Below are 17,643 nucleotides of genomic sequence, written 5' to 3' on the forward strand. Positions count from 1 at the left end.
CCCATGGTACATATGGCTTTGACTGGAACTTTGCTATATGGTGTATGACTGTATTTCTGACCTATATTCTCTTTTCTATTTACAAAACAAATCTTGAATTTCAGAGAAAGTGAAGATGCTATGACAAACTGTCTTCCAACTTATTTTATTGGCTCACTGCCCTTGAAATTAGGAGACGATTTATAGATATGTCCCTTGAATAACTGGCAATTAATTTGATATTAGATGCCAAAATGTACAGTATTTTTAATAAAATGTGAAGGTTGAGGCTTTTCATGTCCAAATGTGATGGAACTCAAAGTAAATGTTAACTGGCAGCATAGTAAACCCTGTCCTTTTGCACATCTGCAGTAGAGGGGGGTTTTAGTTTGTTGACCATAAACCCTAGCTACCTTGGTTAGTTTGAGTATAAGCTTAGGTGTAAACCAAGAGCTTATACTTAAGAATGCCTTCTAGGTGGGGCACGGTGGCTCACACTTGTAATCCCAGCACTTTGGGAGGCTAAGACAGGAGGATTGCTTGAGCCCAGGAGTTCAAGACCAGCCTGGGCAACATAGCAAGAACCTGTATCTACAAAAATTTAAAAATAGCTGGACATAATGGTGCATGCCTGTAGTCCCAGCTACTTGGGAAGCTGAGGCTGGAGGATTGCTTGAGCCTGAAAGGTCAAGGCTACTGTGAGCCATGATAACACCAATGCACTCCAGCCTGGGTGATAGGGTGAGACTCTGTCTCCAGAAAAATAAAAAAAATAGAATGCTTTCCAATCTATATGCCCCTGGTTTATCTTGATAGTTACCACATATGATCCATAAGGATGTACAAATCTTTGTTATATATGTGATAAAAAGATATTATATCTGAAAACTCCTTTGGAATGTTGCTTTTGATTTAAGCATTTTGGATATCATAGACATCTTTGCCGTGGCTCAAATGATAACTGTTAGTGTCTTTTTAATGTCAAGAACTCTTGTCACCTAAGAGAAATTTAAAACCCTACATTGCAGGCAATGGGAATTTTGCTGGTAAACGTTATTTTTTAACTCAATTTCTAGAGCGCCTTATACCTCAAGCTAGAGTTAGCAGGTTGAGATATCACATATCAGTGACTTACTAGTTTATTTCATTTCCTGAACTTCAGCTCCAGCACAATGCCTGGAATATATTAAGCACACACTAAATGTTTGTTAATGAGTTTACATAGGTCTACACTATTTTAGCACAAATAGATTTTTATTCACTTCTAAAAACACTAGAAATATCCTTTCATCCAAATCTCCATAAGTCTTTATTTTGTTTCTAGCTATTTCTAAGCCAATAGAATAAATTTTGTTTGCATGGATTTTTTTTTTCTTAAAAGAGTAAGAGTTCATGTTTGGACTGATTTTCTTTCTTTGGCCCCTCACCTCAACAATCATCCATTCAACAACATAACAATTATAATTTCCATCTTTCACTGAGTGCTTTCTTTTTGCCAGGCACTGTCTGAATGTATCGTCCCATTTAATCCTCACAACAATCTTGTGACAGAGCTAATATTACATCAGTGTTCTATTTTTACAGTTGAGGAAAGCAAGGTTCAGAGATTAAACCCTGTGCTCAGACTCACCAGCTGATAAACAGTTGAACCAGGATTCAGAAGTAGGCACGTCTGGCTTAACTACCTAGATTTACTTTCTTTTTCCTTCGTTTCAACTCTCTAAAGAGAGAACTATGCAACCTGAACATTGACTCACACCTAGCACTCATCCAATCATCCAATCATTATATGTATTTTAAACTTTTGAAATCGATTTTATTGGTATAGCTTACATATAATAAAACATACTTGTTTGTGTATATAGTTCTGTGAATTTTGACAAATATATAAACCCATGTTATTAATCTTGATCAAGAATATTATATTGGGGCCAGGAGTGGTGGCTCACACCTGTAATCCCAGCACTTTGGGACGCCGAGGTGGGCAGATCACTTGAAGGTGGAGTTCAAGACCAGCCTGGCCAACATGGTAAAACCCCATCTCTACTATAAATATGAAAACTCGCCACGCATGGTGGAAGATGCCTGTAATCCCTGCTACTCGGAAGGCTGAGGCATGAAAATCGCTTGAGCCTGGGAGGCAGAGGTTGCGGTGAGCTGAGATTGTGCCACTGCACACGAGCCTGGGCAACAAGATGAGGCTCCATCTCAAAAAAAGAAAATATTATATTGGCATCTCCTCCAGAATCTTCCCTTGTGCTCCCCATTTTAAAAAACTGGTGTTGAAAATATTATATATTCACATAATATTACAAAAAATAATATAGAGGCCCCATGTATGGAATCCTGCATGTATAGAAATCATATAGAAGTCCTTCACCCTGTTTTCCCCAATGGGAAAGACCCATAGATCCATAGATCTTATTCCCTTATGCCCTTTGCAATTAGTTTTTACTTACCTTCAGCTCTCTGTAACAACAAAACTGTTTTCTCTCACTATAAATTAGTTCGTTCCAAATTTTTTAGTGCATCCCCAAACTTTGTATATGAATGAAATCATGCAATATTTTATCTTTTGTATCTGACTTCTTTTGCTTAACATTCTGTGTTTGAGATTCATCAGTATTAATGCATGCATTAGTAGTTTCTTTTAATTGCTGTATAGCACCCCAGTGCTTGATTATACCACAGTTTGCTTATTCATTCACCTTCCGATGGACATTTGGATTGTTTCCAATTTTTGGCTATTTGTAAGTAAAGTTGCTGTGAAGATTCATCTGCAAGATTTTTTTTATGGACTTGTTTTCATTTCTCTTATGTAAGTAACGGTGGAATTGTTGGATCACTTGGCTATTTCTAAGATATTGACAAATTGTTTCCCTAAGAGGATGAACCATTTTGTATGCCTCCTAAACAATATATTTGAGTTCCCGTTTCTCTACAACCTTGCCAACACTTGATATTTTCAGTCTTTTTAATTTTTGTTATTCAAGTAGTTATTTAATAGGATCTCATTGTGATTTTATTTTTCCTCTAGTGACTAAGGATGTCTAACATCTTTTTATATGCTTAATAGTCACATATATTCCATTGTGAACTGTCTGTTCAAACCTTGTGCTGATTTTTTTGGGGGGTAGGTTCATGTGGCATGGCATGGGGGTATCTTCGTTCAGTAAATACTTGATGAAAGATCGAATGACTTAAGATTGGTTTGAATATGTGTATTTTCCTTTTGAGCACTTGAAACAGTACATATAATACCAAATAAAATAGCTCAAACTGGGTTTTATTATCTATTTCAAAATGAGCAGGTGTAGCCAGAATCTTATATTGAACGTGATGTTAAAGATCAGTAGTTTCCTGCCCTAGGTAGGAAATACCATCATCTTAACCATCACTGTCATCCTCATGATTTACTCTTTTTGACCATAGGGAAGTTATTGTTTGAAGACATGAGTTTTATAGCTCACGTGACTCCTGGGTTGCTGCATTGTTTCTCTAAGGCTAAAAATGCTCTTACCTAATTTGTATCTTGTCTAAAAACGGAAAGACAGTCTCAGCCTAGTTAGTTTTAGCTGTCATTGAAGCATCTTTCTCCATTAAGAGTGAATGCTAGTTAGGTTGATCTACAAGCCTTCTGTTGATCCTGTAGACTGTAATTTGTGATTATGAGTTTTTAAAATGTGTCTCTTTTCGATGACACATTTTTGTGATAATATCATATTTTTAGCTTTTCTTTTGTTCTGTTAAGTGTAGACAATTGCAAAGAAATAAATACAGACTAACTTAGATAACTATGCTTTAACAACAACAACAACAACGCAACATACATTTAGTGTTTGAAAAGCAACACAGGGTAGGGAGATGTCTGTGTCTATGTCTATGTCTGTCTGTCTGTCTGTGTGATGAAGAGTGAAGTCTACATATTTATCCCCAGCTCAAGTCCTTTGTCCTAAATGAAATTGCTTTTAAAACTTTCTTATGATTCCTCCTATTAATACCCAGTCTCTCCTCCAAATTCATTTTTACAGAAAAGGAATCAGGCATTATGCACAGTTCCACACATTTTCTCCCAATATCAACCCATGAAAATCTAGCTTATGCAAAAGTAGTTGTTATATGGATGAATTGTGCTTTAATTGCTCCCTTTTGGTTGTTACCAGGTTTTTGTTTTTATTTATTTACTGTCATTAAAAAAAGCTATATTAGGGCCAGGTGCAGTGACTCACACCTGTCATCCCAACACTTTGGGAGGCTGAGGCGGGCAGATCACTTGAGGCCGGGAGTTTGAGACCAACCTGTTCTACATGGTGAAGCCCTGTCTCTACTAATAATAGCTGGGTGTGGTGGTGGGTGCCTGTAACCCCAGCTAGTCAGGAGGCTGAGGCAGGAGAATCGCTTGAATCTGGGAAGCAGAGGTTCCCGTGAGCTGAGATCGCGCCACTGCACTCCAGCCTAGGTGACAGAGTGAGACTCCATTTCAAAAAATAAAAATTAAAAAAAGTTAAAAAACTATAGTAAATGCTCATGGAAATTTGAGGAGATTACAAGTATACCTGTAGAGTAAATTCCTACCAATCAAATCCCTGGTCAAAGAACATTTTATAATTTGATAGTTATTGCTGGATTGTCTTCTTTAAGGTTTCAGTAATTTACGCTTCTAGTAATAGGGTCTACAAGTGTCGATGGCACATATTTAAATGTAATAGCCTATGTTAAACACTTTTGATATTTTGGCCTTCTAGTATGATGTGAGATAGGAGCTCCAAATTAATGCATTGCCAGTGCTGTTTTATCTTTATGACATTCTTGCTTGACTTTACCCTAGCAGAGGAAAATCTAAAGTACATCCTCCTAATGACTAGCGGTGGCAGGCTAGAATTGCATCCTGTGACTTTCTCGCACTCAGTTCTTGGCTACTCCTTTTCTAGGAGGCCCTGTTGTTGATGTGGTATGTCTATTTTATGTATTTCCTGCAGGAGGAAGGCTGAACAAGGACCTGCGACATTTTCTCAATCAGCGGTTCCAGAAGGGGTCTCCTGATCATGAGCTCCAGCAGACCATAAGGGATAACCTTTACCGCCATGCTGTGCCTTGTAAGTAGCCAGACTTTGGCATCTCACTGCTGGGTGCGTGTGTGTGTGTGTGTGTGTGTGTGTGAAAGGTCCAGGGGAGAAAAAAGATCTCAACAACTGATTGTGGAACACCTGGTGGCTTGCCTACTGAGTGACTCCTTGACTCAAGTAAATCATAATTGATTTATAATTGATGATCACAATTGAATAATACAGTGTCGTGGTGTGCCTGGGTTTCAGTCATTTCTCTGTAATGTGGGGCAAATTGTCTACCCTTTGTAAGGCCCACTTTTCGCATTAGTGGAAAGGACGTGTCAGTAATACCAGCTTCATGGAACTGCTATGAGGAGTCAATGAGATCAGGCACAGAAGGCGTTTTGTAAGATAATGATGTGCTGTAAGCCTCCATAAATGTTAACCATTGCTCTTATTAATGGAGTAGACAGGGCCAGCGGCCTTCAGACTGACCTTTGTGGAGACCCCCAGTGAAGAGAATACTCCAGTGGGCTCTTTCTTCCTTCCCAGGGTTCTCCTTTTGGTCAGCTTCATCAGATTCATAAGTCAGGATTTTATATAATTTTGTATGAAGAAATGATTTCCACAGATAAAAAAATCCCAAACCCCCAAACCATTAGATTACATCAAATCTGAAAAAACAAGACACAGAACACAGGATCGCTGAAAGCAGAGTGTCTGTGTAAAGAAAAGCAGCCTGTCTGTCTGTCTGTCTGTCTGTGTATGGGTGGACAAATTGGCAGCTCCATTGTAGTGAAGTTTCACTGTGCTGTGGCACACTGTGTTCCTGGTGGTTTAATTTCTTTTAAAATACGAGGAAAGAATGATTCTGGTTTCATTACTTAGAATTTTTCTTTCTCCTATTACCCAGTCCTTCAAAGTTTGGAATTTATTTTTCTAGAAATATCATTTTTTAAAACAGCAAAAGAAAGGAGGAATAATTTTATATTCAAGGTACCCTGTTTATTTCTATGTTTTGTTTGCTATAAATGGTTTGCTTTAAAAAAAAAAAAAAGCCTTGCAAATGATATGCTAGAGTGCTAACGTTTTCTGATACTACTGTGAAAGAACAAGCAGAACTAATCTAAGGCATTCTGTAGATTTGAAAAGACTTAGACTGTAGTTCTAGATGATAACCTCCATAGATCAGGTTCTAGAATAGCCCCTGGCTCTCTATTTTACTCATAAATAAAACAGAAGCTCTGAGAGGAAAAGAAGTTTGCTACAAGTAACTTGGGACAGGGCCCCAAGATTGCCTCTGTCCATGGAGTGGCTAAGCTGCATTTGACGGAGAGGAGTGTGATGATGTGTTAATGTGAACTTGTGGTCCTCAGTTCTTTTAGTCTTTTAGCTTTGAAGTTGTAAACTGTAATCCTGGTAATACCTTCACAATAATGTATTATATTTTGGCTTAATAATAATTAATTCCTAATGCTAATCACATAGATGGGGCAGGGATTAGGGCATTCTATTTTTGTAAATCAAGAAACTGAGGCAATGAGGAAGCCAATAAAATGAAAGCCAAAGGTGATCCGGACTTTGAGTCGCCTGAGTTCATCATTGCCCTGCCTCTTCTGCACTGTCAGGCATTCCTCCTGTAGTAATGAAGTTTGAAGTTGGGAGTCTTTGGCACCCATTTTACAGATGAAGAAACAAAGTCACAGGGAGGGTCAGTAAGTGGCAGATCTGGTCTTTTTAACTCTTATGTCATCTAGGGCTGTTTTCATAGCTGCCCTGTAGCTGCCTCTGAAGTTACAGCACAGTAGGTTGAATACAATTTTGCAGAAATCAGTAATTGCAGAATCATGATTGTTCTCTGTGTGATTTTTCCCCTACTTAGATTCCAATTTAAGAAATGGGGATGAAGCAAATGAGCGCACTATTTCTTGATGCATCTGTGGTGTTACCATGGTTACATTTTGGCATGCTCTCCCGTTTATTTTTTCCACTGATTTATTGGACCTGACTGTGAGCTAAATGGCTTGATTTTAAGCTTACCACTATGTAGGAATTGGGGCAAAAACGACCTCTGTCTTTTAAAAACAGTGGAAAAATCATGTTTGTTTTTGCTTGTATAAAGCCCTTGGCATTGATGTTTTATGGCTGTGAAACCAGTAAATCAGGAATTTGGAAAGCAGAAATGGTGTTCCTACTAAAAGAGAAAACAGGTAACCATTTTACACTTCCTTCATAAAATGGGAAGGAAATTCAGAAGAGGTCTGTTTTGGAGTCTGGTGGAGCGTGTGTGCCTTTGAACATGAGTAGACTGGGGCTGACTTGGGATTCTTTCGACTTGTGTTCCTCTGGCCACATTTGTGTTTATTTTGATTCTTTGGCCCATGTGACTGGGAAAGCCAAGCTCTCCACCAGCCTGTTGTGCTAATGGATTAGGAAGCCGTGGATCTGGGGAATGGATTCTCTTGATGATGATGTAACTGTGCTGCAGGGAAATAGGCTCGTGTAATCTGTACGTTCCAGAACTTCCTGCCACTGACATTTCAGTGACTTCAGTATTTCGAGAAGAGATGACCTCATGAACAGGTGCTTGCAGTGGGGGTAGACTTCTTTCCCTGTACATTTTAGGAGGCTCATGGGTCATTGGCAATGAAGAAATAAAGCTCCTTCACTCTCAGGTTATTTTTAGTGTTGTCTTAATGTATTGGAGCTGTATGTGCATCATAACACACTTTACCACTTAGGGCTCAGTTTATCTTAATTCTCTGGCAGAGGAAATGCAGATAATAGCACCCCTGTTTTATTGGCCAGAGATGAAGCAACAAAATTGAACTTTCTCAAAATTGTACCATTTGAAATGCTGCATTACTAATTTCTCATCTGCTGCTATTTTACTTTTCAAAATTTGTAACGGTGTTGTTGAGATATAATTCACATACCATACAATTTACCCATTTAAAGTGTTCATCCAGTGCTATTTTTGTTACGATTATTATTATTCTCGACTCCCCTTTTATTTTCCCTTTATTCAAGAACTTTTATTATTTCTACAGTAAGAAGAAAGGGTATGTTAGTTGAAATTTAATTATATTTGCCATTGAAAATACCCCTAGAAAAACCTCAACAGAAAAGAGATGCAGTTGCAGAATGAGTTCAGGAGCCTGCTGTGAAGTCTGAGGGCTGCTCTGCTGGCTGTGTGGCCTGGTACAAGTCACATAACCTCTCTGAATCTCGCTGACTCTTCAGTAAAATGGAAATAGTAGTACTGACTCAACCGTTGTCTTATCAGATACACATAGCAATCCTATAAGGTGAGTTTTATTAAAGGAAACAGGTTCTGAGAGGTTACTAGTTTGCTTAAGGTCACACAGCAAGTAGCATGGTCAGGGTTAAACCAGTTCTTTGTAACTCCCAAGTTGGGTATTATTAGTAATAGCCTGATTAGAGTAATATACAGACTATTGAGAGTAAAAGGAAAAAATATTTCTGATGGCTGAATTTAGAGCTCTAGTTGTTTAAAATAATGACATTTTCTGTCTTGGGGTTGGGAGCAATGGCAGGCATAATACCTTAAAAATAAGTATATTCTCTCTGATGTTCAAGTAATTCACTGGTATGTACAATATAATTTTAATTAATGATTTAGATTCAGAAAAATCATTACATGATTTTCTTAGCATATCTAGGTTTATCTTATTTTCCATTAGATCTTTTCTTTGTGTGCCTATAGAAAACCATAATAAATGGGTTTGCAATGCTTGTAAACATACCTACTTCTCTCATTCCTCAGAACCATCTAGCTAATATTTCTGTCTTTCTCCCCCTCTAGTTTTGTTCACATTCCCAACCCCTCCCAGTCTGCGCTTCAACCCTACAAACTTCATCTTCCAAACACACTGTGTCTTCTTATAAATGGGTACATATTATTTTCTCCTATTCCGCCACTTATCTATCTGACCAGTTCACAGTCTTCTTTTTAAGTTTTAGCCAGATGCCACTTCCTCCACGAAGTCCTCCGTTGCTTCTGCAGATTGGGCCTGTTGCCGTCCTCCCCACTCCCCAAGCCACACTCTGTGACTTCCTTCATGCCTTTTTTGTGCCTGATTGTAGTGCCTGCTGCGTGCCTGCCTGTTCTAATTAGATTCCAACTTTCAGGAGTCAGGCAGCATATCTAACTGAGTGACCAGGCCACTCCTAGGTTTGTGCCTGGACTATAGGATAAATATTTGTTGAACAAATGAACAAATGAAGAAATGGAGAAAGATGTTCTTTGTTTTTCTTCTTTTATTTTTTTCTTCCTTACTTAGCATTTGAGAAAAACAGCAGAATTGCTTTGACCCTAAGACTTTCAGCATAAAAAGAAGGTCAGAGTCTTGAGCCCCAAAAAAGGTCATAGATGACTGATAAGGATTTCACTAATTATGTGGCTGGTAATCGAGGCACACAAGAAGAATGTCAGAGCTCCCATGAGCTTGGAGCTGGAGTGCCCGTTCACAGCTCCTCCTAATTGTAGTCTAGATATCACCGTACCTCCTGCAATGATAGCCTTCCTGTTTTATGACTTCTTATCCTAGCTGATGTGACAACATCTGAGATTCTTGCTTTGGAATGGCCGCTTTTCCCATGAAGATAAATGCATTACCTGACAGGGCTTGTCATTTACTATACTGCTGCTGTCAAAACGAGATACAGCTCATCCAGTAGTGCCGGTTCTCTGGAATGCTGAACAATGCCCCTCCCATTCCTCTTCACTTTTCTAGGCTCAACTGTCATCTTTCTTTTCAAGCAAAGGTTGCCTAAAAGAGGAAAGGATAAGTCAGTTTTGTTCTCCAGCTTAACACTTTGTTCATCAAGGCTCTTCCCAATACTGAGACCATTGTAACCAGTCTAAGAGGTATTGATCATTGACTTAAAGGACTTCACAGAGGGATTACGTGTGTTTGATCTACAAGGCAATTTAAATTTGATGTGGTAAACATAGGTGATACTGATCTTTATACGATAGCTATATTCAAACGGGCATTTTAGCATCTGCTAACATTGTCTATTATTTTAAATGGGGCCACAAATTACCATTAGTTCTATTTGAACTTACAGTTTTCTCTTAAGCATAGTTGTTTCCAGTATGGCTTGCCTAAAATCAACCCCTTTTCCTGTGATCTTTGACAATTAGAGCTGATGACATAAACTAGACCTATTTGTCAGCAAGCGTCCAGGATAAAGAACTGGATGCTGAAAAATAGTTTGTCTCCTGGAATGTGCATACGTGTTCAGGTTGTATTGGACACTGGTAGAATGCTTCTGGTCATAATTCGTGAGCTAGAGAGTTCTGCAAACATCATAGGACTGATCAGATAAAGAGATAAAGGTCACTGGAAACTTTCTCTCTATTGCTATTTCTCTGCCGTTGTCCTCTATGTAAAGTAAGGGCTGTCTGAAAGGATTGCTTTAGCCTTTGCAAAGTCTAGCCTGTGGCAAAACTATGACTACTAACAATAGCAATAGTTCTCCAGCTTTTGGACACCTACTGTGTACCAGATTCTCTGTCATGATATCTCTCTCTTTCCCTTTCTTTCTCTCTATCATGTCATCTCTAACTTTAACTTCATCTAAAGTACACAAACTCTTAAGGATCTGAACTCTTCGACTCTACCCCTTTTGTATTTAACCACAGATGTTTGTTGCTTATAATGTAAAACATTTATCTTGATCAGCTTTCTACTCTTTTTCTCCCATTCTCTTCTACCCATCATGACTGTATTTTCCCATGTGCCCTTGGCTTGTCTATGATACGGGGACTCCTCCCACCTCCTGACCCACCCCTTGACTGCTTACACCTGTCCTTCTCCATTGAAACTTATTTGCTATGCATTGGTTTGCTATTGGGCTTCCTTTAAGAAGACAAGCATTGGAACAAAGAAGTTCTTGCTGTGGTATGAGGTTCCCTTGTCCATCATATATTTGTGACTTTAAATGTGGTTCTGTCCAAAATATCCTGTGTAAGAGGATGTTCCAACAGAGGACATTCATGGATAGCAATGACTTCTTATACTTTTGATTTGTTTTTATACTCCTCATGATGTTTAGCACAAACTGTGTACATAGAAATCACTTTAAACACCAGATTGCCCACGTCAAGGGTGTTACTGTGTCAAGGGCATCACTGCACTGCTTATACATAGTTTCCTATTTCACCATGTATAAGGTGAGCTATGATTTATGTTTCACAAAGTAAGGTAATAGTCCAGGCAAGGAGTTTTGTGCCAAATGAAAAAATCATGAGACTAGATAACAATACTTTTTGTTTAGGTGTGATTTGGAGCCAGAGTATGGGCTCAGTTAACTGTAAACACATTTTTATCCATGGGACTCTCCGATGGAGCACTGGAAGGTGCTGAGGGAAGCAGGAAGCTTCTTTGTTATTCTGGAGTTTTATTCATTGAGGAACTTGGAGCATCCCTGGAACCCTCCTCATAAATGCCAGCAGCATCCCCCATATTTGTGACAACTCAGAGCAGAAAACCACTTGGCATTTCTGCAGTGTGCCCTTTCAGGAGCATTGAAGTGTGGAATCTCTATTTCCCTCTTGCCAGGGGAGAAGTGAGCTTTCCTGTCAGTGAGCTTATGAGAGGGACCTGGAAATTCCTGACCATGACAATTCCTGTTCTCTTGGGGGCTCTATCTGATCCCAGGGAAGCGTGCATTCACTGTCCATCCTTGCTGGAAATCTTCTTTGGGTGGACCTCACAGGGAAGACAGTGGTTTTGAGATTTGCTGTGGAATGGGTTTGGTAGTGTAATTTTGGGGGTGATTTATTAACAATCCCCTTGTTAACAAAGATCTAAAGCCATTTTCTCCATTGTGCTTTTGTCAGTAATAAAAGTGACATTGTGATCGGTGGATTGTGCCATTTATTACAAGGTGTTGTTTATTCTAGTCCATGTCAGATACTTCTGTTGATACGCTACCTTACTTTCCTTTTTCTGTGTTGCTTTTTCTTTTTCTTATTTATTTATTTATTTATTTATTTGTTTGTTTGTTTGTTTATTTTTTGAGACACAGTCTCACTCTGTCTCCCAGGCTGGAGTATAGTGGCATGATCATAGCTCAGTGCAGCCTCCAACTCCTGGGCTCAAGTGATCCTCCCACCTCAGCCTCCAGAGTAGCTGGAACTACAGACACATGCCACCATGCCTGACTCATTTTTATTTCTGTTTTTCATCTTATGTATTTTATGTATCCTTCTCCTTAGAGCTTATCTAGAGCCATTTTTTAAAGCTTTAAGATCGGTTCTGAAATTCTTAATTCTGCACTAGACAGGGCAGCTGGCATTCATCACTCTTTGTCAGTAGAGAGCCTATGTACTTTACAAATATTGTTTGACTAGTTGTACTATGATGCTAGTGGTAGTTATTACTGTCATTACATATGAGGTAAAGCGGGAGTAGAGAGACTGAATAACTCATCTGACACCATGCTTTCTAATTTAAAAATTAATAACTTTTTTTAAAAAAATCAAGTCCTGTTTATCAAGTATGCCCAGTGTGTCAGGAACTCTGTTAAACACATTACTTAACATTATTGCCTTTAATCCTCTTAATGTTTTGAAGTGTAAGCTATTATTATATCCATTTTCCAATGAAGAAAATGAGATTTAGAGAGGCTCAAGTACATACACTTACAGAGCTGAGTTTGATTTCAGTCTGATGGATCCCAAAGTTATTATCTTAAACCACTGCATTTTACAGCCATTTGTACTATTAGTTTTCTTTGGCACAATGGTGTATGTAATGGAAAAGAGAACCACTGGAAAGGCCCTTCAGCATCTTCAGGCCACCTTTCAGAGCCCATTCAGCATAGTACACTTGGACTCATGCCCTGCCCCTGTGTGTCATTAGCGCTTGTCTTGTTGAGTCTAGAACATTCAGATGTGATGGGCTTTCACGTGTGGTGGACCTGAGAGGCTGGCAGGCTCTACCACTTACCAGTTTTGTTGGCTTGGGCAGGTTACTCATGCTTCCTGTGACTCAGTTTCCTCTTTATCTTTACTGATGTTTACAAGAAGTATGGATGCACCCAGCCATGAGCTTGACACTTCATAGGCCCTCTGTTAAGACTGATTGTTCTTCCTTACCCCTTTCCCTTCCCTTTCTAGCATGACTTCCCAAACACTCTTTTCAATTTCTCTTTAGGCTTTGAGGCCTTATTTATACGAAGATTCTTTTTTTTTCTTTAAACAAGCTAAGTTTTAAAAAACTGACTTTCCAGCATTTGTTGAGTGTAACACTAGATGCCAGGCAAGAATATAGTGAAGATTAATAATTGGATGATTTAGCCAATAATAGGCATGCTTGAAACAGCACATTTTTTGCCTTTTCCCAGCATCAGCTAATTCCCCAATGTTCTGTGTCTTTGTATTTCTTATTATACATTGTTAACCCTAATTGCCATTGTATAGTTGCTGAGTGGATAGAGTCCTATTGGAGAAAAAATGGGGAAAAAAATTACAAATGTAAAAGCTTGTAACACTGGACTTCATTTATGTGTGTCTGCTAATAGATTCAAATAAACATGGTTTGGCTGGTGTTCTTTATTCTAAGGTTCTCAGGGGTGTAGAAAAAGGGAAAGCCAAAGGAGTTTTAGATTAAATTTAATTAGAGTTGTGGTAATTTATAATCTTCTTATGAAAACATGTTAGACCAGACCTCACCACTTAATAATAACGTCTGTCATTAATTGAGCACTTACTGTATGCACCAAGCAGTGTGCTAAGTGATTTACAAGCTTTGTCTCTGTTAACCTTCTCTGAACCCTGCAGGGTGTAGTGTTATCAGACCTGTATTCTGTATTCTGCAGTATGAGTGCAGCAATTGAGGTGTGGAGAGCTTAGGTAGTGGCATCTCCAAGGAGGCACAGTTTGATAATGATGGAACTCAAGATTCAAACCTAGTTCTAACCACCTCCAGAGTCCAAGCTCTTGGTTTATTTTTCTGCCTGCCATCACCTTAAAGACCATTTTTAAAAATTAACATATTAAATTGTAAAAAAGAGTCTCCTCCTAATAACATATGGATTAGTCTTTGGCTGAGTGTAGGATACTAATATATCTATTTGGCAGTCATGTTAATTTATTTAATTGCTTTATAATTTTAGCTGACATTTTTCATCAAGATTTGTTGCAATTATAAAGCAATTTCCATGACAATTTATGAAGGTACATGAAAGTTTTCACAGTATCCTTACCATGTATTATTTATTTTAAGGAAAGGATGTTTTAGTTTCCCAAGAATCATTTGAGTCAAGAGAATGAGGAATAATATATTTTTAAAAATTTCCTTGTATCAAATGTGTTCAATAAACATAAGTAAAATTTCTGGCTTCTGTAGTGGATTGTGTGTATTTCTTCTGTGGTCCAAGTAAGGAAATTTCACCAGTTGTGTTCTGATTCCCCTACCTAGTTTGTGTTGGGGAAGGAACTGCCCAAAATTTAAACAAGAAAATGTCAATCGTGTTATTTTCACTACAATATGAATTAAGTAGACTTTTAAAAGGATCAATGACATATTTTTCTATTGCATTTAAAATTAACCAATAACACATCACTATTTTTAGGAAATATATGCAAATGTATTTAGGGGTAAATACATTTCAGTCTGATAAATGTGTGATGCAACTTATGCTCAAATGACTACAAAGCATTAAAAATGGTTAAAAATATATTATTTATGGGAAGAGGCAGAGAGAGAACAAATGACAAGCTGGTATGTTAATAACCAGCAAGTCTGAGTAAAATGTGTATGGTATTATTTGTTCTATTCTTGTTCTTGCACTGTTCTGTAAATTTGATATTTTCTATAAAAGGAAAATTAACCTATACCAAAAAAAAAAAAATAGTCAACCGATTATAGTTTGGGAGAAAGGGGATTATATGTGAATGTTATGTTTTTGTCTCTCTTCCCCCTCATTTATATCAGTGTTTTTAGCCTAAAATTGAGATTTTGTTACTACCTTGTTAGACTATGTTCATTAAAGTGCAGAGTGACTAGCCTGAAAGATGTTGTGCACATATTAAAACAAGAATCTAGCACTTGCAGAATACCAAGTTTATGCTAAGTGTTTTCGTTATAGTTTTCCATTGAATACTTGTAGAAATCTTATGAAGGAAGTAATTACTACTAGTATCTTCACTGATGAGGAAACTGAGGCTAATAAAGTTAAGTGACTTGGCTTACAATTATCAAATAGGACTGCACACTCAGTCAGGTTGGTAACTAGAACCCCCACTAATAACCACCACTGTTTCTTTCCTCAGACTATATATGTGTGTATAGTATAGTATATAAACATATACTATACTATATACACATATATAGTATACTGTATAGTGTCATATATGTGTATATAGTATATATACTATTCTATCTGCTGTATATACATATATAGTATATATGTGTGTATACAGTATATATGCACTATATACATGTAAATACTATATATAGTATATAGTATATATACTATATATGCATCATATATATGCATATGTAGTATATAAATACATAGTACATATACACATATATAGTCTGAGGAAAGAAACAATAGTGGTTATTAGTGGGGGTTCTAGTAACCAACCTGACTGTATACTGTATATGGTATACTCTATATAGTATATGTATAGTATATATAGCATATGTATACAGTATATAGTGTACATATATTATATGTACATATAGTATATACATATAGAATACTATACTATATACTATATAGCATATTGTATACAATATACTATATACTATATTGTATATTATATATTGTATACAATATGCTATATAGTATATAGTACATATGTGTATGCACAGTATAATATACAAATATATATGCATAGTCTGAGGGAAGAAACAATGGTCATTATTAGTACATCTATATAGTTACATATACATATACATGAATATATCAAGACAGTAAGTTAGGAAAAATGATTTTAAGTGCATCCTGAGTATCTGCTAGTTGGATTCTAGGTGAGCATAAAATTATGTTAATAATTATTTTTGTCATTAACATATATTGAATACTTGCCCTGTGCTAGATTTGCTAGATTTTATTCTTTTTTTTTTTTTGAGACAGAGTCTCGTTCTGTTGCTCAGGCTGGAGTGCAGAGGCGCGATCTCGGCCCACTGCAAGCTCCGCCTCCCGGGTTCACACCATTCTCCTGCTTCAGCCTCCCAAGTAGGTGGGACTACAGGCGCCCGCCACTACGCCTGGCTCATTTTTTGTATTTTTTATTAGAGACAGGGTTTCACTGTGTTAACCAGGATGGTCTCGATCTCCTGACCTCATGATCTGCCCACCTCGGCCTCCCAAAGTGCTGGGATTACAGTTATTAGCCACTGCGCCCGGCCTAGATTTTATTCTGTAATAGTGTTATAACTCATTTAACTCTCACAGTGATCCTATGATATAGGTGCTTTTATTCTCCATATTCAAGGAAACTGAAGCATGGAAGGTTAAACAACTTGCTATAGATACCACAACAAAGGTAGAGCTGTGTTGTGCCATTCTGGAAGTTTCATTCTTAATCAGTGGCTTATACTGCCTATTATTTAACTTCCAAAAAATATAAAAACAAAAAAATAGGAAAAAGAATAAGTAATTAAACAATCTTTTTCTTGGGGAAAGGGTGTCACTTTTTAATTCTCTCTTCTGTAGTGTAATTATATCCTAGTCTTAGATCCCATCAAAGCCACCACAGTACACAACTCTGGGGGGAACTATTCCGTTTCTAATCTGTGTGAATAGTGCCCTCGCTGACTGATTGCATGGCCTTATGCAGAGGTCATGTTTCAGTAGCAGATACTCAGCTAGATATAAAACCTCAAAAATAGGAAGAATCAAATTGCCATTCATCTTGGAGGCAAATGGCTCAACCATGCTTTCTAAATGTGGTGAGATGGTGCCTTACTTATTGTGGGTAATATCCATGAATACTTGATCATCAGAAACCTAATCCAATCTGGTTACAAGATCTCTCCATTCTTAGTTCAGCTTATTACAGGAAGGAGATAGTATTAGAATTGGATCTTATGGGGTAGTGACTTGTTTTTTTTTTTTTTCTATCTGTCAGTCAATTGATGCATCTGTTCATTCAGTCATTCTCCATTAATCTACTTCTCTGCCCATTGACCAAATGTATATTGAAAACAACTGTGAGCAGGTGACCCCATGTTGGGTGGTCAGCATTTAGAGGTAAACTGGATAAATTTCCTGCTCTCAGGGAGTTTCCGGCATAGTGGGAAGATGAGAGGTATTTACAATAGAATTTGATGAACTCTGTGATAGGATGCGGCCAGGACTATATGATGTACAAGGAGGGGTACTGAGCTAGGTCTTGAGACCAGTGAATCAGTGTGATACAAAAAGTGAAATAAATACCAAAGAAGAGGCCAAATAAATTAAAAAAAAAAAATTAAAAAAGGGCATGGGACCTCTTTCCCAGGAAGAATCAGGAAACATGTACCTGTGTGATCTGGGCATGGGACTTAACATATCTAAGCCTATTTTTTATTTAAAAAGTAATCTGTGTATTAGGGGAACAATAGACACATTAAGCATCCTAAACTCC

The 17,643-nt window shown here is 37.6% G+C and overlaps 1 protein-coding gene across 19 annotated transcripts in view; it reads left to right on the forward strand.

The window, feature by feature from the left end:
- MAGI1 (membrane associated guanylate kinase, WW and PDZ domain containing 1) overlaps positions 1-17,643 on the forward strand; it is a 675,347-nt gene that overhangs the window by 406,927 nt on the left and 250,777 nt on the right. For all 19 annotated transcript variants that reach the window (XM_073009956.1, XM_007984898.3, XM_007984906.3 and 16 more), the window contains exon 2: positions 4,959-5,075. In XM_073009956.1, coding sequence (XP_072866057.1) covers positions 4,959-5,075 — 117 coding nt within the window. The remainder of the gene's footprint in view (positions 1-4,958; positions 5,076-17,643) is intronic.

The sequence above is a fragment of the Chlorocebus sabaeus genome, chromosome 22 (assembly GCF_047675955.1).
Source record: "Chlorocebus sabaeus isolate Y175 chromosome 22, mChlSab1.0.hap1, whole genome shotgun sequence".
NCBI lineage: Eukaryota > Metazoa > Chordata > Mammalia > Primates > Cercopithecidae > Chlorocebus > Chlorocebus sabaeus.